The following is a 19,618-nucleotide window of genomic DNA, read 5'->3' on the forward strand; positions in this document are numbered from 1 at the left end:
AGAGAGCGAGCGAGTGAGTAAGCGAGCTGGAAGCATTCTTCCATTTTCTTTTTTTTTTTTTTAAAGGATTTATGTATTTATTGGAAAGTCAGCTATACAGAGATGAGGAGAGACAGAGAGAAAGATCTTCCTTCCGATGATTTACTCCTCAAGTGAGCACAACGGCCGATGGTATGCCAGTCTGAAGCAGGGATCCAGGAACTTCTTCTGGGTATCCTACACAGTTGCAGGGTCCCAAAGCTTTGGACTGTCCTTGACTGCTTTCCCAGGCCACAAGGAGGGAGCTGGATTGGAAGTGGAGCTCCGGAATTAGAACCGGCGCCCATATGGGATCCCAGCTCGTTCAAGGTGAGGACTTTAGCTGCTAGGCCACACCGCCGGGCCCTATTCTTCCATTTCTTGTACTCTTGTGAAATGGCTAGTGACCCTAGCTGGATGATGTCAAAGCCAGGATCCTGGAACTCTAAGCTCAAGGGCCATCCCTCACTACCTTCCCAATTCATAAACAGGAGGCTGGATCAGAAGTGGGATGGCATCAACTGCACTCATCAACCATGTGGGAAGCTGGCACCTTCCGGGGCAGGCTTAGCCAGCTGTGCCACCGCACCAAACGCAAGCCTCTCTTATAGTTGCAATTTCCATGAGCTGTTGAAAATCTCCACGGACAGTCTGGTTGATAGCCAAGGGCCTGGAGAGTCTTGTTTCTGGAGGTGCTTTTGGAGCAAGCTTTGATTAGAAGGCAGTCAGCGGGTTCAGTGAGCGACCACAGGTGTTGGAGTGCCAGGACACCTTGGCCATGTTAATCCTTCCCTCTCAGCTGGAGGAAGCAGGGTTTGTTTGTGCTTCCATTGAGGAGTGGGTCCCTGCCACCTCCCTTGCCATTGCAGTGAGTGCCTAGATACACGTGTGCTCTGGTGGTGGAGCATGGCTTGTGTGAGCATTCCTACGTTCCATCAGGCTGTCTGCCCCAAGCAAGGGGTGATGTCTTGTGTGGTGCCAAGGGTTCAGGTGGGGACTAGGAGTCAAGGTCGCAGGGAGACTTGATCTGGTGGTGCTGAGCTTGGTTCTGTGCATCTTGGCTAAGATTTGTCCTGTGCTTGTGAGGAGCAAATGGCCATGGGATGACTTCCAGGACCCAGGCTGGTCCCTGCCCATTCCTAACGTGTGCCACCTGCTGCCCTCTCGTGGTGGCGTGCGGACACTGCTTGCTCCGGGGACTTGCCTTTTTATGCCCCAAGTGAGTTTGTTGGAGTCCTTGGGTGCTTTCAACAAAGGGCTGGAGTCCCACCAGGGCCCAGCTGACCTCCGAGCCCCCTGCTGTGGCGTTGCTGGAGAAGACTGTTGCTCCCAGCATCCTCAAAGGGCAAGACATCTCTTGGCTTCCTTCTCAAACTTCTCAGTCTTCCTATTTGTGACTGTATGGACAGTTTGTTCAGCCTCCACAATATTTAAATGCAAGTAGCATATCACTGCGATATATGTGATGTTGAAGACTAAAGTTACATGTAGTTGAATAAAGTAACCTAAATGAATGTGCTAATTTTTGTTTTCCTGGTTTTACCTTCGAATAGTACTCTTGATTGAATCCGATATTTCCCTCGTAAATTGATCACATCTTCAAATACTGTTTTTGTTTACATGTTGCATTTGATTTATCGTCTGTAATTTTACCACTCCTTTGTACTGTTAGTCTGGTTTTAATAACTATTTCATTTGTTATTGCAATTTTTGGAAACATTTTATGTTTGCATCCTTTTACTTTCATCATATCCTTGTTCCTGCCATGTTATGAATGTATGTGGCTGCTCACGCTAGCACTACATTTTATGGTCTATGAATATCTGATTAATTTTGTCCATCACTCTGACTTGCATTGATTTCTTTTTTGTTGCTATTAATCCTGATTCACCATTATTAAAACTTAGCGTCTTGATGTTTACAATTACCTATTTTATATTTTGTGATTTTTCTACCTAAAGACTTAAAAAGAAACGCTTTTTAGAAAAAGTGTCCATTATGAATTTGTGACTAAGACTTGAAAGTGTAATAGACAACAACAACAAAAATGATGATTTAGCAGATCAAACATGTTTGTACAATTTTGCTTGGTAAAATGAACAGCCGCTATTGATAAGTCAGCAATGAACTGTCCCCTGCAGTGCTGGTGAACTGGTCACAGCCAGAGAGGAGGTGTTTGAGGAGTGCACGTGGGACCAAAACAACAGATTCGTCATTGAAGCTGATGTATCTGTGACTTCAGCCCAGACTCCACACAACAGTATGTCAGTTCTGATTGTGTATTTGTGTTACAGGGAAGATAGCACAAGGGGTGTGCAAGGTATTAGTGCCACGTGCATGTTCAAGTTGGCAGAGTCTTTGTGCATCACCATTTCAAAGAACTTCATTTTCAGAAGAAAACCTCTGCCTCACTTGATATTTTTCTTCTTATCTTTTTTTCTTTCCTTAGATTTATTTTTGTTGGGAAGTCAGATATACAGAGAGAAGGAGAGACAGAATGTAAGATCTTTGTTTGTTGATTCCCTCCCCAAAGGTCCTCCATTGCTGGAAATGAGCCGATCACCCATGTGTGATCCTAGTGGATGCAAGGCAAGGATATAGACAGTAGGCCTGTGTTATTATCTCTTGTTAAATATCACATTCTACAAGAAATAAAACAGTAAATGAAATAGGTATACAATTAGTCTCTGAAAGAGATCACTTAAGATTCATGCATTATGGGCAGGGCCCAGTAGCCTAATGACAAAAGTCCTCATTTTGCATGCGCCAGGATTACATGGATGCCAGTTCCTATCCTGGCTGCTCCACTTCCCATCTAGCCTGTGGCCTGGGAAAGCAATGGAGGATGGCCCAAAGCCTTTGGACCCTGCACCCATGTGGGACAACTGGAAGAAAGCTCCTGGCTCCTGGCTTCTGGCTTTAGAACAGCTCAGTTTTGGTCATTGCAGCAAGTTGGAGAGTGAACCAGTGGATGCAACATCTTTCTGTCTCTCCTCTCTGTAAATCTGATTTTCCAATTAAAAAAAATTGCATTATTTGTAAAATGTAGCTTACTATTATTTGAGATAAAGTATTATCTTAATAATGTAGCTTTATGATGCCATCTGGTGTATCTATGCTTACATATTTTAAAAACATATTGCGTATTTTATTTAAGAGTGTGTGTGAGAGAGCAAATGAGAGAGAAACAGAGAGAATTGTCTATCCACTTATTCACTCTCCACATTCTGCCAACTGTATAACTGGACCAGGAAGTAATGGCGTGAGTCACCTACATAAGAGTCGAGAAGCCAGGCACTTGGGTCATCATCTGCTGCCTCGCAGGTACATTAGCAGAGAGCTGAATTGTAGAAAAGGGCACAACTCAATCCCAGACACTCCAGTAGAGGTTGTGGACATCCCAACTGGTGGCTTCCTACACTCACCACATATGTGTTTTGCTCTAAACGTTTTGTTTTGCTGATATTTTTAAAGTTCTTCAGGATTACCTGAAGAAACAAGCATAAGAGTTTAATGTTCATAGATTAGACTAAATTTATGGGGTTCTAGTGATCATGAATTCCACGTTTTATGATTTATGTGAATGGTAACTTCCTATTACATGCCTATCACTGTGATAAGAAACTTGCCCACATGTAGCCTGTTTTCCATCTGCTTGGATTATGGCAGTAGCTGAGCCTAGGATCCATGCTTTGTCTTCGCTCAAGAAAATGTAGTGACGCCAATAGGCAAAATGCACTGTGTTTTACCTACCCAGTCTGAGCAATTTTCCATTACCACAAAATTGAATGGGATCTTTCCTTAACTACCTAAAGCTCACTTTATATTTCCTTAAAGATATCATCCAATTGGTCATGTAGTTGTTTCAAGGTTAGTCTGTACAGCACTGCTCTTTACATATTGCAGCGGTCTGAAAACATTACCTTGCACACTTTCACAAGAATTTAACTAATTTTTCTGAAAAGGACAAATATGATCCATATAAATATGTTCAGTCAAATATATGGGTATTTCTGAATATGCACACACAAAATAAGGCATTTTCTTAACTCTAATAATCTGAGTTTTCAGTGGGTCTTGTTTTGTATTTTGTTTTATAGAATTATATTAGTATGACTAAGTCAGCATTAAAATAGAACTGTATGAAAATTTCTGTAATTAGCCTTATGTATTCCTCAATGTTTATTTGAAGCTTAAATAGATCAATAAATCAAGAAGGCACACTTCTCATAAAACATGCAGCAAAAAAACTTGCCACATCTTGATCTCTAGAGCATGAATTAAACTCAAGTATCATCTGTCAGACACTTGCAATGTGAAAGAACTCTTAATCACTCTTTTTCTTCTTTTCTGTCTTAACAAGCTTTTGATAAACAAACAGAAAGATTTTTATGGCAAGATAAGTAGGAATTGTCACACAGGCCAGCAGGAACCCAATCACATCCAGAGAGTGGTACTGGTACCAGGTGAGGTCGTGGGCTGCAACCCGCAGGTGTTTGGCTCCTTTGTGGCGCATGACATGCTCGATCCAGAAGGCTGCTCGATCCAGGGGCTTCATGGGCTGATCGTGGTGAATTCTTGATAATGTCAGGACATTCTCTTTATAGCTGAAAGAAAATTAAGCAAACAAGAAGTTGAAGGACAAACCAAGGATAGATATCTGGAAACGTCATAGACTGTTTAATGAATGACACATAAATGAGGAAAACAATTATTCTGTGCATATCCCATATAGGTGTTAGGCCTAATCCTGGTGGCCCTGTTTCCCATCCAGCTCTCTGCTTGTGGCCTGGGAAAACAGTTGAGTACGGCCCAATGTCCTGGGACCTGCACCCATGTTGAACACCTGGAAGTGGTTCTGGATCGGCATAGCTCTGGCCATTGTGTTCATTAGAAGAGTGAATAAAGAAACAGAAGATCTTCCATTCTGTCTCTCCTTCTCTCTGTATATGTGACTTTCCAATAAAAGTAAAATAAATCTTTAAAAAATAGATAAATCGTGAAAAGAAATATAGTGGTAACAGTTTAACTGAAGTTATTATATATGTTGAAACTATATAAATCTATTTGTTATTTTTAAAAAGCATTATTATTCAGGAAGTTCCAGGTTAATTTTTAGTCAATATTTACAGTTTTATAGCTTTTCTGGAAACAAAACATATATATGAAATAAGAATATGCTTGCATGCATAAATAGCACTCTTTCAACAGCTTTGAGAAAATGAAAAAGTTTCACCTGTTTACAAATATCGCTGACAAGATCACAATATTAGCATTGAAATCTAACAAAAAATAATGTAAAGAAACAGTTGATTACAGGTTGTTGTTTTATGGCAAATAAAATAAAACATTTGAGAGATGTCTAATAAAACAATCTTAACAATGTGAGATATTTATATTACTTAGCATCACTCTAGGAATCTCTTTACTGTTTACATATAACCCATAAAATGTTGTGTCTCTGAACTGCACGTGAACAATTTCATCTTAAAATATGACATGAGTGCTCAGGCTTTAAGGAACCCATAGTGTGCTGAAAGTAGGTTAGCACTTTTATATGTTGATTGCTTGATTCAGTTGCATTCTTAATGCTTTCTTTTAGTCATTTTTCTTTTATTCTTTTAGTCCTCTTGTGGTCATCTTCAGGGACACATCTCATTCAATTTATACACTGCTTCCCAATCTGTGCACCATCCAGACAACTCTACTGAAATCAATGAGAAATCATGGCAAAACTCAGAAGACGTAACTCACAGTTGCCTTCCAGCCTTAAGGGAATCTGTGCTCAACATTTGTTCTTGCTTAGACTCAACTGCTACCCTCTTGGCCTTCATCTGATAACTTCTGGGTAAACGCTTTCTAGTCTTAAAGAAAGTAATACTCACGAAGGATCATGAATGACTGTCCTCAAGGCATTGAGCAAATCTGCACTTGACATGGTTTTCCAGTTCAGTCTCACAGCTGCTCCCTTGGCTGTCATGTGGGCAATGTTATCAGGTTGGTCTCCAAACAAAGGAAGACCCACCATAGGGATGCCATGGTGGATTGCCTCATAGACGCCATTGGCTCCACCATGAGTTACAAAAGCTCTGGTTTTTGGATGACCTACGGTTGAAGAATTTTTAATAAAATTATTCAGCAGAAATCTTAGAATGAAAAGGGGAAATTCACAGTATGAGATGATAAGTGGACAGAGCTGTCAGGTTGACAAATCACTGACAGACATAAATCTGCATGAAACTGCTTTCAGATCTAGAGAAATTGGCATGTAAATCCATTGGGAAAATAAGTGAAGGTGAAATTGTGGAAGAAGTTTGGTAATGCTTGACCAGTGAACACAAATTCACCTCATGGGCATAAAGAAACAATCCTGAATAAAATAAGTGTCATACACAAAAATAGAAGCTGAGTGCAAGTTGGAATATTGTCCTTTAGAAATACAGTGCATTCGGCCCGGCGGCACGGCCTAGCTGCTAAAGTCCTCGCCTTGAAGGTCCCAGGATCCCATATGCGTACCGGTTCTAATCCCTGCAGCTCCGCTTCCCATCCAGCTCCCTGCTTGTGGCCCGGGAAAGCAGTCGAGGACGGCCCAAACTTTGGGACCCTGCACCCGCGTGGGAGACCTGGAAGAGGTTCCTGATTCCTGGCTTTGGATCGGCGCAGTACCGGCAGTTACGATCACTTGGGAAGTGAATCATCGGACCGAAGATCTTCCTCTCTGTCTCTCCTCCTTTCTGTATATCTGACTTTGTAATAAAAAATAAATGTTTTTTTAAAAAAGATAATATAGTGCATTTGGGGTCCAACACGGTGACTCCACTTGCTAATATTCCACCTTGCAGTGCCACCATCCCAAGTGGGCAACAAGTCTAGTCCTGGCTGCTCCACTTCTTAGCCAGCTCTCTGCATATAGCATGAGAAATCAACTTGGAATCACTCAAGTTCTTGGAAACCTGTGCCATGTGGCAGATAAGGAACAAGCTCCTCTCTCCTGGATTCAGGTCAGCTCATCTCTAGCCATTTGGGGATTTAACTAGTGTACTAAAAATCCTCTCTCTTTTTCTGTAATCTGCCTTTCCAATAAAAATAAATAAACAATTCACTAGGTCTTTAATTTGGGGTTTCCCACAAAGAAGGTTGTGTTATCCAGCAGTTTTGAAAACACAAAAATGATAGTCAACACTCATTTTGAAATCTGATCACACATAAATATGCAGGTTCACTCATTAAACAGTTTATGACTCTTTTAATACTTTGGTAACCAATGATGTTAGAGGAAAGCATGGAAATAATGACTGAATTAGGAGACAGGCAATGCAGTGCATTATTGAGAGTTCTCTGTGGGACAAAACTGTATTGGGAGCTTTTGATTCCAGACATAAACAATGTTTATGTGTTTAAAAGTATTCCATCTGTTATGAATTTTTATGTCTTGTGGTGCCATAAGGTAGAAACATACATGTCTTATGATGATTTTCTCCATAACACATGGTCATTTTTTCCCATTGCACTGTTATTATCTGCATTGACTATTACGTTTTCAGCAGGTTTTTTGTTTTGTTTTTAAGCAAGTTCTTACCAAGAAGATCATTCTGGGGAATCCACTTATAGATCTGAGTGTTGGGCCCTAAAGTTTCTGGTTTCTTTCCATCAAATCTCCACAAAACCTGTTAAATAAAGAAAATATCTTACCCATGGTTGAATTTAAAAAGAGCACATCACAAATCTAAAATGATTGGCACATCCACAGCTAAATGTTCTCCATACAAAAGATAAGGAAAGGATTGTGTTAATGGAACACCTTTTCCTGTGCTGATATTTTATATTTGATCAGATGTTAAATCTAATATTTTCCATAGAAAGAGCCTTAGCGAGCGAGCTGATGAGTAACAACTTGAGCTGTTTAATTCTCATGCAAAAAATGACGCATTAGCAGTGAACTATTTATTTTTCAAATATGTATCTTTTGATGTTAGCATTATCTTTCAAATCTAATACTAAAATTTTCCTTTTAAAAACTAAAATGAGATATGTCCACATTTTCCATAATTTCATTAGAATTTGTCATCTTTTAAGTGACAAGAGAACAATTCCATATGATCAGAAAAGCATGAAAAATTGTTTACTTGCTCTCAGGAATTATATAAAACTTATTTTACAATGCCAAATAGCACACACATTCTAGGAAAATTTGAAGTTGCATTTTTGAAATCACTTCAATGTGTTAGGATTTCTATAGTTGGAAATATTGAAAAATAGAGTGCAAGCTGTTTCATAAATAGTATGGCAGTTGAACAAAGTACAAAATTCTGATGTTCCTAAATTTCCTCAGCTGAATTTAACTCTCCCAATTAACTGTAAAGCATTACAAGACATGATAAACATGCTCTTCTCTACTCAGTCATCATGTCCACTATAAGGTACAGCACTGACTTTGAATTTCAGAGTTTTCCTAAACTAGAATACAAACCACACGTGTTACTTTTCTATATAATCTGTGCATGTTAAAAGTAAATTCAAGGCCTGGAACAGTAGTCTAGTGGCTGGGTTCCTTGCTTAGCATGCACCAGGATCCCATATGGGTGCCAGCTCTAATCCCGACAGTTCCACTTCTCCTCCAGCTCCCTGCTTATGGTCTAGAAAAGTAATGGAGGATGGCCCAAAGTCTGGGGACCCTGCACCTATGTGTGATACATATAAGATGCTCTTGTCTCCTGGCATTGAATCAGCTCAGCTCCAGCCATTGTGACAACATGGGAAGTGAACCAGTGGATTGAATATCTTTCTGTCTGTTCTCTCTGAAAATCTGATTTTCCAATAAAAACAGATCCTTTTTGTTTCAAGTAAACTCAGTTTATTACACTGAACAAAAACATACAAGTACGTGATTAATAGAAGCTTATATTAAATAAAAATTCAAAATATACAATTCAAAATAATTCAAAAATATACAATGATAATATTTATATGCAGTGGCATATTAATTCCTACAGTATTATACAGAATTGTGAACATTAAGCCTCTTCCCATCCCACCCCTATTAATCTTAGATTCCATATATTCCTTTCTTCTTGCTCAATACAGAAAAGGTGCTAATAAGACAGGTTAAATACTAGTCCTCCAGGAGCCACATTTATATTGGACAAAGTCAAGCTCCAGGTGTCGAACCCCCTCTAATGCTCCTCTTGCGTGCTATGGGGTTGTGATTTAGACCCTGGCAGAGTCCATTCCCATGAGGCAGGATAAACCTTTTCTTTTTTGAAATCCACATACCCAAGTGAACAACAACCTGAACTCAGTACTAATGAGACCTGGTCCTCCTTTAATATAGTTGTGGATAACACCCCAAACACACCTAGTCATGTTAGGGGAAACAGCAAGCTAGAATTACAAGAGAAATCTAACTACATGAACCACTTCAGAATTTCTTCAACACCCACTTGCATTCACTCTGCAGAGACAGTTTGAAGCTAAAATATACCCTGTTTATAAATTTAAGTAATGTCTGATAATATCTTTAGTGTATACAGTAGCCTTGTCAGTCTTAGAAGGAAAGGCTCAAAGGACAGGGTCAGATCAATAATTTCTAGATGATGATCACTTAGTTACTTAATATTAAAACAGTTACTGTGCTTGTTAAGTATATTTTTAATCACAAAAGTGATACCAAAGTCAATTAAAATCAAAACCCATCATCAGTGTTTTAGCATCTTTGAGGTCTCTTCTTAAACTTACATCTTAGAATGATATCTGAGAAGAAATGGATCTACTATAATCATTTACTTTTCATACAAGATGTTTCTGAAATCAACTCTGTCCAGAGTTGAGCACACACTTCAGTACCTCCCACCATGAAGCAGCTTTTCTGACCTTTTGTGGAAGCTGGGCAAGGGCTGATGCGATCACATTGGCCCTCTCTTCTGACATGTTACTGACCATTGAACCCAGAGAAAACACCACAACTCCCTCTTCTCCAGAGCTCTGCACAAAGTCTTCCATGTCCTGTGAAGAGAGAATTAGCTCCATGACAAAATAGCAACAGCAAGTCACACACTAATGAAAGGCTTGGTACAAATAAATGGAAGAATGTTGAGTGTGATTAGGAATGAGAGAGGAGCACCTGTGGAAAAAACATACAATGCAAAATTTGCCACTTCTCATTTTCTAGTGTACAGGGAACAGTATCAAATGTAATCACATTGTTATGCTAATCATGTTTTAAATGATTTTTCTCCTTATTAAAAACTTAGTATACAATGTTCATTCTGTTATATAATTTTTAAAAATCCAATCTTTTTTTTTTAATTTTTTTCATTGGAATGGCGGATATACAGAGAGGAGAGAAAGAGAGGAAGATCTTCCTCCCCAAGTGAGCACGACGGCGGATGCTATGCTGGTCCGAAGCCAGGAGCCTCTTCCGGGTCTCCCACGCAGGTGCAGGGTCCCAAAGCTTTGGGCCGTCCTCGACTGCTTTCCCGGGCCACAGGCAGGGAGCTGGAAGGGAAGTGGGGCTGCTGGGATTAGAACCAGCGCCCATATGGGATCCCTGGTGTACAAGGTGAAGGACCTTAACCACTGCGCCACCGCGCCGGGCCCCAAAAACTCCAATCTTAATGTACATTTCTTACTAATTACATGAAAAGAAATAGGTCCCTGTTTCCTCTTTTGTTCCACCCATTTTAAGAAAATGTTATTTTGGACTAATTTAATGGTGTTAAGTATTCATGTATAAAATAAATGCCTTGGCATAGACACAAATATATTATTTAACTATGCCTCTATATTACTGGATGTTTTGTTTCTTTACAATGTTTACCTTTATAAATATTTGATATGTATAATTTTTTGCATTTTTGTTTTTCTATGAATAGTTTCTTATTAGTGTCCGATTTAGCAATGTTATAAGCTATTTTAATGTGTCACCTGTCACATTCATTTCTTTAAAAAAGAGTATGTGAAAATGTTATAGTTTGTGGAATATCAACATATGGTGTGGAATAAAGATGATATTAACATTGAGTAACAAGATAAAGTTTGAAATTATTAACTTGGATTTAAGCCTCACACTGACATCATTAGGATTATCATCATCATGTTATTATCTATAGTTCTGGTTTCCTTGTTCTAAATGTCTTAATATTATTTCTCATAAAGCTTGATTATGCAAACTAAGAGAACATTCAGCAGTAGAGTTGTTAGGAATCACACTTTCACAAGTATTGACATGACTTTTAGGCCTGTGAAAGTTATTGCACATAGTGTAAAAATTTATGATCAAAATAGATACCATCGTGTAATAGTTTCATAAGACATTATGTGACTGCTATTTAGAAGGTGGATAAAATACAGCTTGGCATATCATGCAATACAGATGTAAAGAATTCTTATTTTCTACATAACTGAGAATTGCATGGAAAATGGGATTCAAAGCTAACTTTATTTGGTGTCAGGCTTACTTGAGACCTACTCACAATTTCCCCGTGATCATCTTAAAGATTCATACCTGCATTTTAAGCTTTTTGACAAGTATTTTTTATATATATAGTGAATCACCTTTAATAAAAATGAAATCATTTACAGAAAGTAAATTAACATATGTAAGTTGGTTACTGGTATGAGAATGTGCTTCCAACTGAAAATTATTTTCACAAGTTTCCAAAAGCAATTTCACCTGCATTGAGTCACAGTATGAGTGAGGATCCTGGATTTTAAATTTTTATTTGCTTTCTATTAAAGTAATAGCTTAGAATAAAAAAGAAGAGGAAAAAAAAATGTTACACGATGTGGCAGTACACTTGTTTACAAAGAGTGAATGAGGAGAATCATTACATTATATCTACAAAATAAAATTTTCCAGATTGAAGCAACACACAGATCAGATAAGCCAAAAAAGAAGGAAAACTGTCTTCAACAAATTAGCACAGATTTAAGGCCAAATACTGGGTAATTCACACATTATCAGAAACCTTTTATTAACGTTTTACTGTAAATGAGTTGTTAATTACAATGGCTTGAGAAACATAAAAGGAAGAGTAGGTAAATTTGCAACTTAATTGCTTACTTCCATGAGCAAAAAGTAACCCAACAGATACAATACATAATATAAATGATTTTCTTAAAGAAAAAAGTAAACTTTCAGTTATACTGAGTAAATTCACTAAAACTAAACATAACCTCGCTACTTAGATGCCAAAGCAGTGAAAGTTATAAACATAATATATAAACATTTATATTTTCAAAAATAACAAACTTTTAACTCCATTTTTCATCAACTTTTGAATCATGTTGTGTGCACCTTAAAATGCGATATGAATTTAACACATATTTAGTTTTTGTATTTCTTCATAAATATGTCATTCTTAAAGCTTTAGTAACTGTAAAGTGAAAGGCCTTTCTCAGACACAACATGTAAGAATGATAAGCTCTTCATTCCAAATGCATTGAGCATTTTCTCTGTATTCATTTTCAGACAGCTATGAGACTGAAACCAAATTCCCCAAGGTGGCATTACTGCTGTGTCCACTCTCAGTATTAAGCAGAAAGAGCAGCTCTGTAGTGAAGCCACCACTGCTACTCTCTTGGCTCTCAGTCCTGTGAATCTCATGTGCAATGAGGTAATGCTATGGTGAGAGCAAGTGAATTTGGCTGTAAATCTTATGGGAGCACACAATTACTTTGTTGAGAAATGACTTTCCTTTTAAGCTAGAATATTGCTGAGGAGCCTCCGCATGTATAGTAAAACTCAACACTGGGTCAGATCTTGTTCATCGTATTGCCAAAGCCTGTATGTTTAATTTTCATTGACTCGGTAGCAATTCTGTTTTCTAAGATTTTTTTTTATGTTCATTTTTATTGGCAAATCAGATTTACAGAGAGGAAACAGAGAGAGGAAGCCAAGAGTCAACAAAGGATCTTGTTCCTGGTCTCTCATGTTGATTCTGGGTCGCAAGGCATTGAGCTATCTTTGACTGCTTTCCCAGGCCACAAGCAAGGAGCAAGATGACAAGCAGAGCAGCAGGGACATGAACTGGTGCCCATAAGGGATCCTGGTGCATGCAAGGCAAGGACTTTAGCCACTAGGCACCATACCTGGCCCTATTATGACTTTTAGAATAAAATAATCTGTTAGAAATCCAGGTCCTACAAAATAAATGTATACCTAAATAGTTTGGCACATTTGATGTTACTAGTACCACTAAAATAACACCAGAAATATCAGCAAGGTCAACAGTCAACATCAATTCTGAATAGCTACATTACAAACATTATCTATTTTATTTTTATCTGACAGAAAAAATTATAGGGTACCACATCTTGTTTTGTAACCCAAACATATTACATAATGTTCCAATCTGGGTAAACATGTTTCCCTGAAATTTATCTTCTCTTCAGGATTTTTTTTTTTTGAAAGAAGTATTTTTTGTACAGATTTATTGCCTGAATTACCCCACTATCCATGGAGTTCTTGCTCTTCTGTAACTATCAGTTAGTCACAGTGCCAGAATCTCCCACTTCAGGTAACCCCCAGTCTGCCTTTAACTGGTATGGGATCAGCATTTCTAAATTGTACATATAGGTTTCATCATAAGATATTTGTTTTAATGTGACAGTAGCTTCCACACATACATGTTTCTGAAAATGACAAGATTCCATCCTTCTTTAGTTCTCATGAGTGTTCTGTGTATGTGTATCATATTTTCATTGGATGAACACACAGGTTATATCTATTTCTTGGATAACTGAAAAGTGTACCAGTGCAAATAAGTTCAGACACATGGTAATAATTCCATACTGGTTTCAAAGACATGTTCCTTTTTTTAGTTTTAGTTTTTGTCCTTGTTGTTATTTATATTTCCCACAAAGCACAACAAGAGATAATGTCATGTCATGTCAATGATTATTAAAATATCTTTCTACTGTGGTGAAACTCCCTGCCTTTTAAGGATGTATCTATGTACTTAAAAATCAGAGTTACAGAGAAAAAGGGAAAGATAAATATTTGTCTTCCATCTGCTGGCTCACTTCTGAAATGGTGCAATAGTCAGGCTAGCCTAAGGTGAAAGCAGAAGCTATGGTGTTGAACAGAAACTCAACAGATCTCCCATGTTACTAGCAAGGGATCAAACAGTTAGGCCAGCATCCATGGCCTTCTCAGGCCAATGCTGGGTAGATGAGCAGAAAGTGGTGGTGCAGTTGGTCTGGCACAGGGAAGCAATACAGCATTGTGCAAAATGTCTTACCTTTAAATAGGACAACACCAGCCCTTGTCCCTGAACCTCTACAACAACCCCCAAAGGATCCCTCTGTCCATAGTCAAGGCTCTGCATCTTGAAGGCTTTTTTGATAACTCTGATTAGAATGCAAGTGGATATTTCATAACAATAATTTCCTCATTTGGTCTTAACTTTCCCCAGCTCATCTTTACTCAAGACTTTCTTTATCAGGGCTTATAACTTCCCTTTTTGCCTTTAAAATATTCAGCCTTCATGTTCAATTTCATTTTCTTATACTGAACTCTATCTTCCTTCTTTTCTTGGCAAGAGGGCCCTTGGGTAGCCCAGAAATTCTCAATGGCAGAAAAGTCAGATACTTGTATTGTATAGAAAGAAATATGATTCTAAATGGCAAGCCAGTATATCTCACTTTCCACAACACTGCCTTCCTGTAATTAAAATATGCTAAAGATGCAATGCATGGACATTTCCAATGAAATGGACAATAAACACAGTGAAGGAAACAGAAACTTACTTACCTTGGGCAGAGGTTTGGCAGGTTTACAGTGGAGGCCTCCAACAAAATGGACATTTGGCAAGGTGGGACGAGGAAATTCCAAGTCCCAATAGCTTCGAATGAGCCACATGTCAGCTTTTGCCACCAGCTCATGGAATGTAACGGGTCTTCCTGCAAAGTGAAAGGAAAAGGAAAGAGAATGGTCACGTAAAGTGTATCATGTCATGCTCTTAGAGCTTTTGAAGTGAAACAATTCATATGCAAATGCCTGTGAATCCATAAAACAAATATATTTATTTTGAAAAATTTGATTCATGAGCACAATTTACACAATCATACACACACTTGAGTTTTGGAGATCTCTTCGTCTGCTTGTTCATTTCCCAAGTGGTTAAAACATACTAGGTGAGGCTACTCTAAAGCCAGGAGCTCCATCGAGGTTAGTGGAACAGAGACACAAGCCTCAGTCATTCTGGTTCAACAGCCATCAGAACTCTCAGGCACCAACAGCGTCCCTAGGGCCTCTTGCATTGTACTTCAAGGCTGGTCTGGCCCTTGCCCTGTATTGTTCCACACCTGCTCCTTTGAATATCTGTCCAACAACCCAGACCCTTCGAGCAAGGCCTCCCATATTTGACATGACCATGAATATATACCACAGTTCCACCTCTCCACTATCTCAACACCCAAAGCTACAAATGATCTTGTCTGCTGAAGAACATGGCATCTGCCACAGAGTCCCTCATCTACACAGCAGCAGTTGTCCACCCTCGGAGAAGTTATTAACCTTTGATAAATTCAACTGGGCTGTGAATTGACACCCCGTTTCCTCTCTGGTCTGTGTCTTTTTCCCAACAGGTTTGCAAATAGATGGTAGAGATTCAATTCCTTGGATAACCTGTACTACTTTCTAGGCACATAGACTAAAACTTAAAGCAGTCATTCTAATGGGAGTACAAGTGGTTGCATAACTCAGTCTACCATACCACCTGAACTCAGTCTACCATACCACCTGCTCCAAACTGTAGAGTTTTTAATGAATGTGATGGAATTGCATGATCTTACTGCTGTTTTTACCTTATAATAAAAGCAGACTAATACTTACTTATACATAAACATATACACAGCATATATCAATATATAGTATAATTGTTACTTCAAGGCTTTTCATAAATTGTAAAAATATATATTTGTCTTCATCCTTATTCTGAGTTATTTAAGTCAAGAAAGACAATTTTCAAAAAGATGAGACTGCCAGATAAATGTTAACTTCTTAACAGTTTTCTCAGTGTTTCTCAAATCATTGGACTAGAACATGTAACACTTTGACCTTCATAGCTACATTCATTTAGGAAGCATCACCTACCTTAGCTATACCATGACAGATGTTTGATAAAATGGACATGTAATTCCTTTAGAGAAATGCTCAGTGCTTCATTTGCAGTTGGAATGCCCTATCCTAGGGATGGGCCACTGACCATCAACTGAAACTTCGATGTAAAAGTTACATTAATGTAGAGCCTTTGCATGATATTGGATACAATCTTTTCATTCTTTAGTTTTTATTATTAGTAGTATTATTTTAAATAATATTACTCAGTTGACTAGGGTACAAATGGTCAAGAGCTACAGGAAGTGGGGAATAGCATTGTTTCCACATGAATATCAATTTTTTCCCAGTATCTATCTGGGATCAGGGAAAAAAAAATGGGAGAAACCGCATCCAGCCTCCCACCCTTTCCAGGTCCACATTGTGAGGCACATTTCTTGCATACAGTCTAAAACCACTGTATTTTTTTTATTTTAGTTCAATCTAAGAGGCTAATTGACCTGTTTTCTCATTCATACAAGTTCAGCTTCACAATCACAGGAAAATTAGATGTCCACATTGCCAATGAAAACCATGACTTACCTAATACTTCACTGTAAAACTGGTCCCATCTCTTCTCATTAAATGTTTGAAACCAAAAGTCAAAATAAAGCATGAACAGCATATTTTTTACCCTCTCCATGAATGTCATTCTGACACTTAAATCAGACAGCATCATAGGGACATAGGAAGGAGGCACTGAAAGTCCTCCACCGTACTTTTCCATAGTGTAGCCAGGAGAGAAGCGAACACTGTACACAAAGGGGATTTTAAATAGCTCTGCCAACAGTTCACCACATGGACCAATAGTATCTGCAATAAGGATGTCAAACTTTGATTCCTGTAGTTTTTTCATGAGTTTCTTGTTCAAAACTGCTGCTTTACACAGAAATTCACGATCATCAGAGTATCCTAGAAAGACTTTTTGCAATGCTGGAAGATATTCCCAATATGAGTCCTGCAGTGCATTTGTCCACGTATTAACAAGTTGTGTAAAAAACGCTTCTGAATCCTCTTTAGTGGTATCAATAGGAAAAGTTTCAAATTGAATGCCAGTTTGTTTGCTAGGATCAAGGAAAATGGAAGCTGAGTTTCTCAGAACAATCACCTCATGACCTCTCCGGACAAGTTCATCCAAAATTACATTTAAATTCAGCCACAGACTGTACTCCATAGGCCACACCAGCACCTTTCCACAATTCCCAAATCTGAAGCAACAGCTCAGCTGTAGCAGCAGCAGCAGAACTGAAACGGGTTTCACAAACATTCTGGTAAAGTTAGTGCTTCCTCTCCAACTGCTGTCTTCTAGCTTCCTCTACCCAAGAAATTTAATCAAAAGTTAAAGTATAACCTGTGATGTTCAAATTGTCTACCTCTTATGAACCCTAGAGATAAGGACTAGGACAGCCAGTGAAAAAGCAGATAAGCAATTGTATTTATACTAGTGAGTCGATTTGCTTCTCTAATTGCCTGTACATATCAGCTATGATAAAAAAAATGTTTGAAATAGTGCCAAGAACAGTGGCATAAGTGAGAATATTGCATAATACCCAAGTGCAAATATAGTAATTCTGAAACTTTTTCACATTTCTTGAACACTTTGAACAGTATAGGTCAAGAGATTATTTGTAAAACTCTATAAAAATATAATTATGTACTTAAAGTTCTGAATACATAAACTCAAAGTGTATGCTACAGTCTTATACAGTATGTTTTATACATGTGCAACAATGTTCATATAAATACACATATACATGTGTAACCACCATAACGCATTTCAGGACATTTTATTACTTCTTAAAGAAATGTTGTGGCAAGCATGTGATGTAGCCATTAAGACATTACATGGCATATGTGCCTTTTGTGTCATATTACCAGGTGCAAGCATTCCATCAGACAAAAATCAGATACCTGGGAAGGAGGCAGTCAAAGTCCTCCTCTACACTTGCCCATGGGTAGCCAGTAAGATGAAGACTGGACACAAGGTGTATTTTATGGACTCTAGCTTCTTGCCAATACCTAACTTTTGAAGAACCAGATAATGTCTCAGATTGTTGAGTTTCTGTCTGTTATGTGGAAGACCCAGATTGATTTTCAAATTCCTAGCCATGACCTGGCCTATTTCTGACTGTTTGTGATATTTGGAGAGTAAAAGAGGTGATGGAAAAATATTTCTGTGTCTCTACCTTTCAATCAAAATGAAAATAAAATAACAATTCTGAAAGAAGTCCTGTATCTTCTACTTTTGTGCCTCCTACCCTACACCTCTTTTTGATTACTCCAGTCCTCAGAAAGTACTTATTCTCATTATGCCTCTACAAAGTCAGTTCTAGTGAGTATTTTATGTAAATAGGATACAATGACACTTGGAATAGAGTTAGTGGCATTTATCCTTGTGTACATCCCCAAAACGGGTCTCTAATTCTCCCACTATGGAAGCCTCAGCCTATGAGAGGAGCTGGGGCAGCTGGGTACTTACGTTCGACTAAAGCAATCTCCTGTATTAGGACACTGAATAGATAGAAAGGATACACTTCTTGGATAACCAGTCTGGATGTTAAACTGGCGTAAAAACAGGATCATATAAGAAAGAATGGAGCGGGCCCGGCGCGGTGGCACAAGTGGTTAAGGTCCTCGCCTTGCACGCCCGGGATCCCATATGGGTTTCGGTTCTATCCCAGCAGCCCCGCTTCCTGTCCAGCTCCCTGCTTGTGGCCCGGGAAAGCAGTCGAGGACGGCCCAAGGCTTTGGGAACCTGCACCCACGTGAGAGACCTAGAAGAGGCTCCAGGCTTCGGATCGGCATGGCATCGGTCTTTGTGCTCATTTGGGGAGTGAATCATCGGACGGAAGATCTTCCTCTCTGTCTCTCCTCTCTGTATATCCGCCTTTCCAATAAAAAATAATAAAAATAAATCTTAAAAAAATAATAATGGAGCAATTGTACCTTCAAGGTTTACCAGCCACATAATCTAACTTTCAGCTATGGGCAGAAAGAGTCTGGTGGTCTAGCAACACCAAAGTACACTGCTCTTTCCCGAACCCAACATTGCGGGAAAGGGAGTGGGTCATGTTGAACTGCCACAGGGTATCACTGTTTTTATGAAGACTTTGAACGTTTCATTTTTCTGTTTGCTGTATGTTAGTAAGAAAATCCCAACATCTGTCCAATACTGTGCATTTTAATAATTGTCAACAGTAATCCTTGTTACATTTGGAGATACTTCTGCTACTATATGAGACATGACATTGTGTCAAGATTTTCTTGTCACGTTTCCTTCTGCTCATAAAAATTACACAGACATAGGCCTTTTCAAGTTTTGAAATTATTCATAATTTTGGCAAGTAATTTAATCATTCATGGTGAAAATATGAAATAGATGACTTGAAAGAGGTTCCAAGGTGATTGCAGTGGTAGTATGTGAGTTTCTGTTCATGTTTTCTCAAGGATAATTACCCACTGATTATATAATATCAACTTATGGAAATTATTCTTTAAAAC

At 38.5% G+C, this 19,618-nt stretch overlaps 1 protein-coding gene across 1 annotated transcript; it reads right to left on the reverse strand.

Moving 5' to 3' along the window:
- Positions 1-4,345: 4,345 nt before the first annotated feature.
- On the reverse strand, positions 4,346-17,384 carry LOC121147067 (UDP-glucuronosyltransferase 2B14-like). Its single transcript, XM_040966767.1, has 6 exons — positions 16,661-17,384; positions 14,771-14,919; positions 9,889-10,020; positions 7,598-7,685; positions 5,904-6,123; positions 4,346-4,625 (listed from the first exon to the last, which is right to left on the reverse strand). The coding sequence occupies exons 1-6, from the start codon at positions 17,382-17,384 to the stop codon at positions 4,346-4,348; spliced, it is 1,593 nt and encodes a 530-aa protein (XP_040822701.1).
- Positions 17,385-19,618: the final 2,234 nt, after the last annotated feature.

This window comes from Ochotona curzoniae, unplaced genomic scaffold, assembly GCF_017591425.1.
Source record: "Ochotona curzoniae isolate NIBS_2020 unplaced genomic scaffold, NIBS_Ocur_1.0 scaffold_4506, whole genome shotgun sequence".
Lineage (NCBI taxonomy): Eukaryota > Metazoa > Chordata > Mammalia > Lagomorpha > Ochotonidae > Ochotona > Ochotona curzoniae.

Excerpts from the sequence above, each read along its gene's own strand:
- LOC121147067 (XM_040966767.1), bottom strand. The coding sequence starts at position 17,384 with ATGTTTGTGAAACCCGTTTCAGTTCTGCTGCTGCTGCTACAGCTGAGC. Across the intron at positions 10,021-14,770 it reads CTGCCAAACCTCTGCCCAAG|GACATGGAAGACTTTGTGCA; the intron begins GTAAGTAAGTTT and ends CTCTCTTCACAG. Across the intron at positions 7,686-9,888 it reads TTGCCCAGCTTCCACAAAAG|GTTTTGTGGAGATTTGATGG; the intron begins GTCAGAAAAGCT and ends TTTATTTAACAG.